At 50.3% G+C, this 11,202-nt stretch overlaps 5 protein-coding genes across 5 annotated transcripts; 2 read left to right on the top strand and 3 right to left on the bottom strand.

Annotated features, from left to right (window-relative positions):
* Positions 1-434: 434 nt before the first annotated feature.
* VC83_03467 (uncharacterized protein) lies at positions 435-2,471 on the bottom strand (the record flags this gene model as incomplete). Its single annotated transcript, XM_024467113.1, has 8 exons — positions 435-522; positions 575-649; positions 711-871; positions 922-1,032; positions 1,083-1,703; positions 1,766-1,975; positions 2,142-2,170; positions 2,234-2,471. 8 exons carry the CDS (start codon positions 2,469-2,471, stop codon positions 435-437), a joined length of 1,533 nt encoding a protein of 510 aa, XP_024325866.1.
* A 410-nt stretch (positions 2,472-2,881) lies between these two features.
* Positions 2,882-4,164, top strand: VC83_03466 (uncharacterized protein; the record flags this gene model as incomplete). The annotated part of the gene is made up of 3 exons (XM_024467112.1): positions 2,882-3,633; positions 3,686-4,022; positions 4,078-4,164. 3 exons carry the CDS (start codon positions 2,882-2,884, stop codon positions 4,162-4,164), a joined length of 1,176 nt encoding a protein of 391 aa, XP_024325865.1.
* Positions 4,165-4,816: 652 nt separating this feature from the next.
* Positions 4,817-5,791, bottom strand: VC83_03465 (uncharacterized protein; the record flags this gene model as incomplete). Its single annotated transcript, XM_024467111.1, has 1 exon — positions 4,817-5,791. The coding sequence occupies one exon, from the start codon at positions 5,789-5,791 to the stop codon at positions 4,817-4,819; it is 975 nt and encodes a 324-aa protein (XP_024325868.1).
* A 301-nt stretch (positions 5,792-6,092) lies between these two features.
* VC83_03464 (uncharacterized protein) lies at positions 6,093-8,273 on the bottom strand. The gene is made up of 3 exons (XM_024467110.1): positions 7,929-8,273; positions 7,537-7,880; positions 6,093-7,486 (listed from the first exon to the last, which is right to left on the bottom strand). Exons 1-3 carry the CDS (start codon positions 8,164-8,166, stop codon positions 7,199-7,201), a joined length of 870 nt encoding a protein of 289 aa, XP_024325867.1. The 5' UTR covers positions 8,167-8,273; the 3' UTR covers positions 6,093-7,198.
* A 1,115-nt stretch (positions 8,274-9,388) lies between these two features.
* Positions 9,389-10,869, top strand: BIO2 (biotin synthase). Its single transcript, XM_024467109.1, has 2 exons — positions 9,389-9,743; positions 9,803-10,869. The coding sequence occupies exons 1-2, from the start codon at positions 9,501-9,503 to the stop codon at positions 10,757-10,759; spliced, it is 1,200 nt and encodes a 399-aa protein (XP_024325862.1). The 5' UTR covers positions 9,389-9,500; the 3' UTR covers positions 10,760-10,869.
* Positions 10,870-11,202: the final 333 nt, after the last annotated feature.

Raw genomic sequence — 11,202 nt, 5'->3', positions numbered from 1 at the left:
TCAAGAGGCATGAGCCATGTACTCATACGATACTGTGCCGTCGTTGCACTGCCCGGTGTGATCATCGGTCTTATTGTGTGTGATTCGTGCGACCTGAAATCTAGGTGGTGCCTGCACGGGACAGAAACGGGAACAATACGCAACGGTGATATGAGGATTCTCGTTGTTCGTCCTATCATAATATTGTGGTCTCCTCATCTAAAATTTTGTATGGAGAAATGCCACAATGGGTATAACTTTTCGTCAAGAGGCAATAACTCGCGAGTGGAACGCTGTGCTCGCTCGCTGCAAGTGCAGAATAAAATCAAAGTGCAGATCAAAAATAACTTTTGGATCCGAAGTGAAATGAAGGTGGCGTGGGTAGGTTGGCACTGTAGATTCCCTCGTCTCGCACACCCTATATCGTCGGATGGGATTTGGCGCAAGGCAGATGCTTAGTTCGCAACGGGCCGGCAGAAAGCTTGTAGATGCCGTCCCCGGAAATGTGGCAAGAAGCATTCCCTCCAGGTCAGATCATCCACGCTAGAAGAAAACGTGTTAGTTGCACACTTCGGTTTCATGGATAATGTCTTACCTGGTACCATCTAGCTCTAGATCAAAGCGTCGGAAGAGAGCAGCAAATGCGAGGTACATCTCACAGTTCGCGAGACTGTCATTACATTAGCTTCATATCCTGGAACAAGTCAAAGGGTATACAGCGCCGAACGTACTTCTGTCCCATGCACATCCTTGGTCCCTTTGAGAACGCAACGAGCCACTTCTCGAGGGATGCCGAGTCCTTGTTGAGCCAACGCTCGGGATCAAATGTTTCGGGGTTCTTGAAGATTGCTTTGGAGCTGTGGACAAAAGTACCGCTCATGCCCACAATGGTCTGCAAAACGTCAGTGGTTAAATAATCGCCTAGGGAAAAGTGTGACTTGCATCTGGAGGAATATAGGCACCTGTAACGGTGGCGCCAGTGGCAGGGACTATGCGGAGTAAAGGAGAAGCGACACCAGGGCTGATGCGGAGGGATTCTTTGATTATAGAGGTCTTGCTTCGTTAGCTAGACAAATCAATAAAATAGAATAGAGCGTTCTCACCAGGAATGGCAACTTCTCCAAGTCCTCCAATTTGGGAGGCTCCGCAAGAACTGGCCAGGCGCTATACAACTCTTGCTTCAGCCTGTCCACGTAACCTGGGGATCCGAGCATGTGGAATGTCCCTAGCATTAGAGCATTACCAGTCGTGTCAGCACCACCAAACATCAACGCCTGGGCTTCTTCGTACAGGCTACCTGTAGATGGAAGCGGTTCCCCCTTGCTCGCTTTAGTACTGAGTAGCTCATGATAGATGATCCGATGTGGCGAATCTTTTAAGGCGTCGGGATTTTTCACAACCTCGTTCACCTGAGCACCAAGCAGTTGCTGGAGATGTATTAATCCCGCAGTCTGTGGGCTGGTGAGAACGCTAAGCCATGGTGGCATAGCGAAGACTGCTTTACGGATAAGACTAAAGTGCTTAAACATGACGAATGCCGGCAGGGATGCCTCCATGGCTTCAATGATAGGGGCCTTGAAGTCCGGCGCAGCGAGGGCGTCTAGGGACTTGGCGAAGCAAAAGTAGGTTATGGTATCCATAGTGAAACACCGGAGCCCAAAGAAAAGATCGGACGATTTCCCAGCTGCGTTGTTAACAGCGAGGATTTTGCATAATCGGTCAACCTGCATGCAAATTAGCCTCCAATAAGCTACTGGTGGTAATAACGTGGTGGGAGGGGTCGTACATTGCCCTGCACGAGGCCCTGGAGCTCACAGATTGCTCGACGTGAGAACAGGGGGGCCATGACATCCTTGCGCTGTTTGGATTCCGCATATGTCAAAAATCCAAACGACGAGCGGTCCTCCCCAAAGCTATGATAGAGATCGGCCTCCTTATTCCATCGATTATTGTTGCTGTATATCTCACTATATGCGGCCGGATCTGAGAAGTGGAGCTAGAGATGCCGTTAGAACATGTACCCGCAGAAACATGACTCGTGTGAATCTGGGGAAGGGGCCCAATCTCTTGGCGCCAGATGTAGTTGTGGAAATACAAATAAATGAACACAAATGGCAGGAAGTAAGGGAGAGTGTAAGACATGAAACGGAGGAACCGCGTACCTCGTTGGGACCGACACGAATGATCTTGCCTTGCTTGCCAGTCAGCCAGCTTCAAAGCACCAGGCCAGCCCACGATCCATTCCTTTACGTACCATACTTGGTATGCAACTCCTGGAGCACATCAATCCAAGATCTGCCAAGAAAAAGCTCCTGATATGTTTTGTACCAGGCTGTAAAGGCTGCAGCCCTCGGCCCCGGAAAGGCAGCGAGTGGGTGGAAGAACAGGTTGGACAGGCCAGCAGCAGCTCTCTGGATCAGCCAGGCTGAGACGAGTCCAATGAGTGCAATGGCGACGACCGCCACTTTGCCTGGGAAGTCTAAGCCGGACATGGTGAGTGGAATACCGAGATGGGAGCTCAAAGCTGTGTGATGAGTGTGATGAGTGCGATGAGTACGTGCGAAGTGCGATGTGCGATCAGTGTGATATGCGATGAGTGAGATCAGTGCGATGTGCGATCAATCCGATCAGTGCGATCTGCGATCAGTGTCATATGTGATATGTGATATGTGATATGTGATATAGGTGGATATATTGTGATTGGTGTTTTTTTCCACCGTTGTGTGCGACTGGTAGTGGGATCCCTTGCGTTGGGATGACCACGAGTAGTTGGTAGTTGGTTCTTAAGCGAGATATTGGGTACAACCTCAAAGAAAAGGTCACAATTATATCTCTGCTCACCCGGTACTAACCTTCCAGACGTCAGACGTCTCCGAATATATTTGCCATCACAGTCAACGCCATGGCCGAGGATTCCACCGAAACGTCGATCACGGCGGCTGAACCCACACCGACAGCCACGGCCTCGATAGACCCTGAGCTAGCGGGTAAGCTACAGGAACCTTCTTTCGAGATAATCCATACAATCAATAGCGCTGCGCCTCCTGTGGGGCTCCAACCCGGCCAGTCGCCGTATCAAGCGTATCAAGCGTATCAAGCGCCAGCATCCCCTCAGTCGTCAGTTGCATCGGATGAAGAGATCACCATCGACGACACATTCGACGAAGATGGCGATTCTGCGTACGACAGCGGTTCTCTCCAGAGCGATACCACGTCGCTGCTTTCGCACATCACAAAGTATCGATACGAGAATAACCGACGGTACCATGCATACAAAGACGGGGAGTATTGGGGTCCAAACGACGAGCAGCAGAGTAACCAGCTCGATATTGCCCATCACCTGTTCCTGTTGACAATGGGCGGCAGGCTATTCCTCGCGCCCATTGGCGACAATCCGCAAAATGTCCTCGACATCGGCACCGGCACTGGTATCTGGGCCTTGGATTTCGCAGATCAGTACCCCTCCGCACGCGTGACTGGCTTCGACCTCTCGCCCATACAGCCGCAGTGGGTGGCGCCGAACTTGCGCTTCGAGATCAACGACGCCTGCGATCCGGATTGGGGTTACTCGAAGCAATCCTTCGACTTCATTCACGTCCGTGCTATGTATGGGAGTGTTGCACACTGGCCGGCATTCTACCAGCAGGTTCTCGAGTGAGCTGCCGCCCTTCTGCCCGTCATAGCTTCATGTGCTGACATGCTATAGCAACCTTGCCCCTGGGGGGTGGTATCAGCAGCTGGAGATGTCCGTGGTTCTGAAGTCTGATGATGGCAGCGTCAGGGAAGGCAGCATCTTTGACCAGTGGGGCAAGGTATCACTTGAGGCTGGCGACAAGTTTGGGAAGGATCTCAGGATTCATGAACAGATCAAGGGCTATGTTACAGATGCCGGCTTCGTAGATGTTGTCGAGACAGTCTACAGGTATCCTGTCGGACCATGGGCTAAAGACCCGTTCATAAAGAGTGTCGGGGAATGGAATCGCATACATTGGCAGGAGGGTATTGAGGGCTGGTCAATGGCCTTGTTGACGAGAGTGCTAAACGTCAGTCTCCACATTTCCATTCTCTTACAACTAAAATCTTACCGTGTGTCTGTAGTGGTCGTATACTGAAGTACAAGCATACCTGGGGAAGATGAGAGGGGCTCTGAAGGACAACAGCATCCATGCGTACCATATTGTGTAGGTTTTGTGTTTCATTGGCCTTTCAGCCCCGACTTAAGGTGCACAACCGATACTTGGTGTTTGGTTGCTGACAGTGGCACAAAGAAACGTCGTATACGGACGAAAACCACCGAGATGAGGCGATACAAAGCCCACGGGCACGGCCAATTTAAGTCACCACCAAGAAGTGAGATCTCCTGGTATCACAGAAGAGGGGAAATACAGCGAGATCAACACAAGCCACGATTCAACGAAGCATTTTGGATGAGGGTAGATTGATTGATTACGGGCATGTATTATATACCACGGGCCAGCCTTGAGCCCGTATCAAATGCCTGTTAACGGCTCTCTTCATGCATTGTGGGTTCGGCACCCATCTCGAAGTTAGGGGATACAAGTAGGAAAGACATCGCTCAGATTCGAGACTGTGCGACTTCATGAGAGACTCCAGAGGCGACCCTGGGGTAGGCATTTCTATTGCCTGCCTTAATTGTATGGAGGATTGAACATTCGATCACTTCTACTAGACGTCGGGTAATCTCTACTCGAAATGTAAGAGATTTAGTAGGTACGATGGTCTGTCTTCATATAGTATGTCTGCCACAGGGCTAGCCTTCTTGTATTAATGCAAAAACCATTGACAAACCACATCCAAGTCTTTCGTAGTGGCATCCTCAGCTACATTCCCTGTGCAGACAGCAAACGCTCCCACTGCGCCCATTCATTTGGTTCCACGTCAAAGACAGGATACTTGAGAAATCATACGACTCAATAGGTTCGAAACCAACGCTAAAGTTGCCGTAATGCCTCCGCGGTTGGGGTTTATCATTACCAACCGAGCTCCCCATCGCCTCCTCGAGGTTTGTTACGGCCTCTGGCTTCGATGAAGACCCAGCGGGTGTTCGACAACGACGAAGCGCTTCAATATAATATGGCGTCGGTGGTTCCGGAATCCCCTCCGCATTCCTCGCTGCGACGCAGTCATCCCATACCTGCAGAGTCCAGTTAGCCAGCGCTGCGTACAGCGCCTCTGGCTGGGCAAAAATCAGTGGATAATTTTCGAATGCTTTGCCTATCAGCTTCCACGCACGATCGACATCCGGCCCTATCTTGCGATTGCGCGCTTCGATGGGCACATAGAGCAGCGTGTCCCATATATAACCCGAGCTTGTTTGCCTTGAAAATTTCCGGAAATTTGGATCTCTATGTAATAGTTTGCCGTACTCTAGCAGTTTCATTCCGTTGGTGAATATTATGTCTCGTGCTCTTTGGGGGACTTTGGCGCCGCAGTTGGCGAACTGGCGTGGGTTGTAGGCGTATAGGTTCATCTTACATATTGCCGACCTAGCAAGCACTGACGAGAAGGGGATTCGACGGAAATCCACAATATCAAATCTTATCAAAGAAAGCACAACGGATGTGATACCGGTGCGCTCTGGTGGTTGCTTGACCATGCCAGGCTTGAGGTCTTCATCTTCGACATTGAGGGGTTTCTTGGTATCACTGAGAAAAAGATCCTTAGATGGCCTTGTGCCCGAGAAATCAGATGTGCGACAGTCGATGAAGACAATCATCCACCAAAGACGCCTTCGAATTTCCGTATCGAACGGAGAAAGACCAAGGGATGTCCCGTCGCGGTGAATGCCCATGCGGCGGGCCAAGCGCACAGCAACTCCTGATAGGAAACATTGTATCGCTTTGGTAATATCCTTTCATGCCCATCTACATCGGTTAGCCCGGTCGTAGAATCAACTCCGAGCGGCGCGACTTACGAGGAACATCATAAATGCTTGTAGGGTCACTAGGCTAGATGTTTCGAGGAACCCCGCGTTCATCAACGTCTGGCGAGCTGCGATTCTATATCGTGTAAAAACGATCAATTGTCGTTCCGTTCCATGGGTGGTATTGAAATAGAATTGTACACTGTGGATAATACATCTCACGTGTTATTAGCTGAGCCTGGTGACTTTTGTATAGGGCCACATGATGCTACTACGGAGTTTTGTTTCAAGATTCACACTGCAGCGTGGTTACCTTGCAGTTTTTTCATAAATTGCGCTCAACACTCCTGACCGGGTCACATCGGTACTACAAGCCTTCCTCCATCTGTAGCTTGGAAAATGTCTCTATCGATATTAGCAGTCGAAAGTTCGAGCAATGTTCCAAAACTCGTCTCCCGCGCATGGTACTGGCCGATTGAACTTTCTCCAGAAGACAGTAGCCTACACTTGTGTGCTCGACATCGTCTCATGGACCTCAAGCAGTCCGACTTTGCCGCAAGGCCAAGAGCAGACTCTCCCGCCCGACTGGCACTTTGGAAAACTCCCAGAAGTCATCCAGCGCAGTGACTACTGTACTCTGGAAAGCCTACTTATCACACTCATTTTCGGAACCTAACCAGCTATGGGGACCCAACATTACCCGTACTATCTTCCGCAGTATGATTAAGGACCGTATTCTCACTGAAAGAATCCTTAGCACTAAGGAGCTCTACAGTAGCACCATACACAATCCAAAAATCTTCGAACAATTATGGGGTGAAAACCCTCGAGATATTAGAATCATCCGCAGGCCACGCTGCCTCGCAGAATGGTCAGACCACACACTAGACCTCCAAGAGTTCATAGTACCAACTCAATCTGACGTAGAAGACTCTACCGACTCTACCTAAAAATCAATAAAGTCCCGATATGACTGAAATCGTAATGGCGATATATATTAGCCCTTAGAAGCCTATATACTACGCCCCAAACCCCACCTATCAGGAGAGTGACAGCAGGGTGGTTCAACTCCACTGTAGGAGCTCCCGGTGGCAATGCACCTCTCCTACCAACACGGATATCAAAAACAACTACAATGCTTCTTCGTGCGAGTAAGGAACCAGACAAGGTAAAAATAGGCACGGCCGATTTTGCGGCATGGATGATTTTGCGGCATGGACGATTTGCAGCATGGACGAGTTTGCGGCATGAACGAGTTTGCGGCATGAACGATTTGCGGCATAGACGATTTGGCGGCATGATCGATTCGTGCCATCTAATTTATACAATCCGCTCCTACAACCCGTCAAATTCTGATGCGAATCGACTGAACAACTCGTATTCCATCCTCTCGGCTGATTGTGGGCCACTGAGGATCTCTCCGATCTGGTCTGCTCCAGGCGGAAAATCATGCTCAAATTCGGGCGCCCCAGCCCCCTTCATATTAACCAGCACAGCTTGTCGGAAATGCCATCGAAAGAGCTGGTCTACTGGTCGTTGAGGGTCGTCTAGGAGTCTCCGGTCCAAGTATGTCCCTGCAAGGTTGTATGTATCCTCAACAAAAAAAACTATCTTGTAGTTGTCCTAAGATTATTATTAGCTGCATCTATCATGAGTTATAGGTAACTACATACGTCGGGGTTTATCGCAAAATCGTAGCCGTCAAAGAGCTGATGAATATCGCTCCGCAGAAGGAGGCCGTTTTGCACCGAGTTTATTGAGCCACCTCGTTCCGGTAAAATTGTAATCCAACGGCTAAAATTCTGCGCCGTCCACTGTGCTTCATACGCAATTGGAAATATATGGCCCACTTCAAATCCACGCCAGTGAATTCTGTATGCTGATCCGACCTCATGGCCAGTTACCACGCAACGTCTGTCTCGGTGGCGAACTTCATTTCGAAATGCTTCTGTACGGCTTCCAGTGCCGAGGGATATGGCGCGAAATAGAGGCGCCTCGTCGCTTAATTCGAAAGGATCTGGTCGTAATTAACAACTTGTTAATATCAGAGTTGTACGAATCTTACCAGCAGCACAGATAAAGTAATTTCCAGGCTCAAGCTGGGCGTCATCCTTTGCGATAGTCATATCACCATCATTTCGTAACGTAAACTCGCTTGTAACCACCACAAAAATCTCAATCATGTCGTATAAATTTTTGTTTGTGACGCCTCTCGTTCTAATCAAACCGCCGAGTTCTGAGGTAGGGTCGGCTGCATTGAATATGTGCACATTGCGCCCTTCTGATCGATTAATTCTTGGCATCGTCGGATCTTCAGGCGCAAGTTCAGATACCTCCACACGTGTATGCCATGCCTGTTCAGGGTTCACTTGATCGGGGGGTGTCCGAGAGGGTGACAGAGAGGGTGACAGAGAGGGTGACAGAGAGGGTGACAGAGAAGCAGATGCCATCTTACAAGAGATCGGCAGCGTCGTCGAATTATAAGGGCTATGAAGAGAGAAGGCAGGCACGTTTCTCGTGTAGCAAATAGGGTCTGCCTATTTCAGCTGATTGTTGATAGTATTAAAGAGACAGGCACGAACCTAAGGCATGTTGTTGTATCGCCTGAGGGTAAAAACCTCAGGCGATTATAAGTGAAGTTAAAGGAAGCTATTGGTTATAAGATCTCTGCGCTAATCCCGGGCTTATAACCTATTAGACAATTTCCGTAGGATCCGTAGCAGTAGGTAGAGAACATAAACCGTAAATACAGTCACGAAGCAGTAGGGCCCGAAGTGATAATTTTGTAATGCATATTCTTATAATTGAAGCTATTCTAACTACTATATACCTCGGGTTAATTAACTACGTGAAACTACAGGATTGCCCATCGACAATGTTATCAGGATACAACTTTCGGGGAAATACAAGGCCCGATGCATTCGTGCACCTTTAAATAGAGTTGAGAATAACATCAAAATGTAAGGAGACTCACCTCATCCACAACCAAGGCAGATTGCCTTGAGTCAGTGGCATTTCAACAATGATATCGATCCGAGCTGAGATGAGGGAGATACTCGACGACTGTCAAGATGGTCACCGCCCGGAGACAATCGCATGCAGTCTTTGTTATATACCGTCTGGGCTGTTATCTTATTCATTGCTGTTTTTCTGTCTGTCGAGTCAGACGCCGAGTTCCCGGAAGGCATGGACATAGACTTTAGCTTCCTGTCTAACCATGGGAAAGAACAAACTTCCAATGCTTGACGTCTCAGTTGAAGATTAATGGTTTCGGAGAGGAGTATGGTGGGAAAGTGAGGAGCATAGATACACGTGATTAATGATTTCAGCGCCTGGTGTGGGTTTAGAAGGGCGTAAATTCAAAATTCAATTGTTATTTAATGTGGTAATACACGCCAGGTGATTGGCTCGGTGCAGGTGCAACTCCGACATCCGCCGACTAGCCGTGCGCCACCCGATTGGCCCAACAGGAGCTCCCCGGTTGACTACACCACCCTGAGCGCACACCTGAGCGCACACTGACCCCCCACCCTCGGCCAGGAACGGCGGGGTGCTTACGCCGTATTGTTATAAGCCTTGACGACCCGCCTCAACAAATGTGAGAGTAATCATCAACAACAACAACGAGCCGCCCACCATGCCTCGTGTCCGCATACCTCTAAGCTTGTCTCATGGCCGCAGAGCTGTGATTCCATCTGCGAACCCGCAATGGGTTGCTCAGCGAGCTTACGGCACAGTCGTTGATGGCCCAGTCGCCCAGTCGAGTCAAGCTTCCACGTTTGAAAAGGCGGTCACGGCGACGGCTCCAAGGCATAACTGGACAAAGCAGGAGATCAAGGACATCTACGACACGCCTCTCATGAAGCTTGCCCACGCTGCTGTATGTCCCTCATGCAACCCCCCCCCAGAACGCACAACAGCTACTGACCCCCACTCCAGGGCGCCGTTCACCAGAAATTCCACGACCCAGCCGAAATCCAGATGTGCACGCTGATCAACATCAAGACCGGCGGCTGCAGCGAGGACTGCTCCTACTGCTCACAATCCTCGCGCCACAACACCGGCCTCGAGGCCTCGAAAATGATCCAAGTCGGGACCGTGCTTGCCGCTGCCCGCGTCGCCAAGGAGAACGGGAGCACACGCTTCTGCATGGGTGCTGCGTGGAGAGACATGCGCGGGCGCAAGACCAACTTGCGCAACATCAAGGAAATGGTCAAGGGCGTCAAGGACCTGGGAATGGAGAGCTGTGTCACCCTCGGCATGATCGATCTGGCGCAGGCCAAGGAGCTGAAGGAGGCTGGGCTGACGGCGTACAACCACAATGTCGATACGTCGCGCGAGTTCTACCCAAGTGTTATCTCTACACGCACGTACGATGAGAGGCTCCAGACTATTGCGAATGCTAACGAGGCCGGCTTGAGCGTGTGCACGGGCGGTATCTTGGGACTGGGTGAGGAGGCAAAGGACCACGTCGGATTACTCTTCACGGTCGCCACGATGCCCACTCACCCCGAGTCGTTCCCAGTCAACACCCTCGTGCCAATCAAGGGTACGCCGCTAGGCGACCGCGAGCAGTCTCCCTTCGACATCACGCTACGCACCATCGCCGCAGCGCGCCTGATCATGCCAAAGACCATCATCCGTCTTGCGGCTGGCCGTACGATTCTGAGCGAGGAGCAGCAGGTTCTGTGTTTCATGGCTGGTGCGAACGCGGTGTTTACGGGCGAGAAGATGTTGACGACGGCGTGTAACGGGTGGGAGGAGGATAACAAGATCTTTGCGAAGTGGGGCTTGAGGCCTATGCAGAGCTTCCAGACCGGGAAGGAGGAGGGCGCGTCGGCGCCGATGAGGGAGGGAGCGGAGAAGAAGAAGAGCCAGGTTGAGTTGGGGAGGTGATGTGAGGTGGGAATGAGGAATGCGGGGTTGGTTTAGCATCTTGAGATGACTCGATGCTGCGTACATATTGGATTATCTAGAAATGAGACATCTGATTTGAAATTCATCATTGGCAGGCATTTCTCTCCATTATCAAGTGCATTACACATAAATCATTAAACTAAAGCACCAACATATCTCGTCATGCAACCAACATATCAGCCACCAAGCCTTTTTCAACATACTACCAACTCCAGCTCCTACCACAGCCGGCTTATCGCCATCTAGAGCGGTGCCTCGCCTCGTTATCAACATAACATTAGTGGCAGAGTAAGGCTTCAGAGCGCTTGAGGCATCAAAAGACAGCTGATCGCTCACAAAACAGTAAGCGCTAGATAGAACGACGAACTCGTGCTCATCCCAGAGTTTTTGTTGGTAGGATGCCGGCAGTAAAATGGTTCCCA

The sequence above is a fragment of the Pseudogymnoascus destructans genome (assembly GCF_001641265.1).
Source record: "Pseudogymnoascus destructans isolate 20631-21 unplaced genomic scaffold scaffold_6, whole genome shotgun sequence".
Taxonomy (NCBI): domain Eukaryota; kingdom Fungi; phylum Ascomycota; class Leotiomycetes; order Thelebolales; family Thelebolaceae; genus Pseudogymnoascus; species Pseudogymnoascus destructans.
Note: the sequence above shows the minus strand (reverse complement) of the source record. Positions and strands in the feature narration are given on the sequence as shown.

Bases quoted from the DNA above. Each gene is read 5' to 3' on its own strand.
- VC83_03464 (XM_024467110.1), bottom strand. From the start codon at position 8,166: ATGCCAAGAATTAATCGATCAGAAGGGCGCAATGTGCACATATTCAAT. The intron at 7,881-7,928 runs GTAAGATTCGTA...AATTACGACCAG, and splicing joins TTACTTTATCTGTGCTGCTG to ATCCTTTCGAATTAAGCGAC. The intron at 7,487-7,536 runs GTATGTAGTTAC...TAATAATCTTAG, and splicing joins ATTTTGCGATAAACCCCGAC to GACAACTACAAGATAGTTTT.
- BIO2 (XM_024467109.1), top strand. From the start codon at position 9,501: ATGCCTCGTGTCCGCATACCTCTAAGCTTGTCTCATGGCCGCAGAGCT. The intron at 9,744-9,802 runs GTATGTCCCTCA...CCCCCACTCCAG, and splicing joins TGAAGCTTGCCCACGCTGCT to GGCGCCGTTCACCAGAAATT.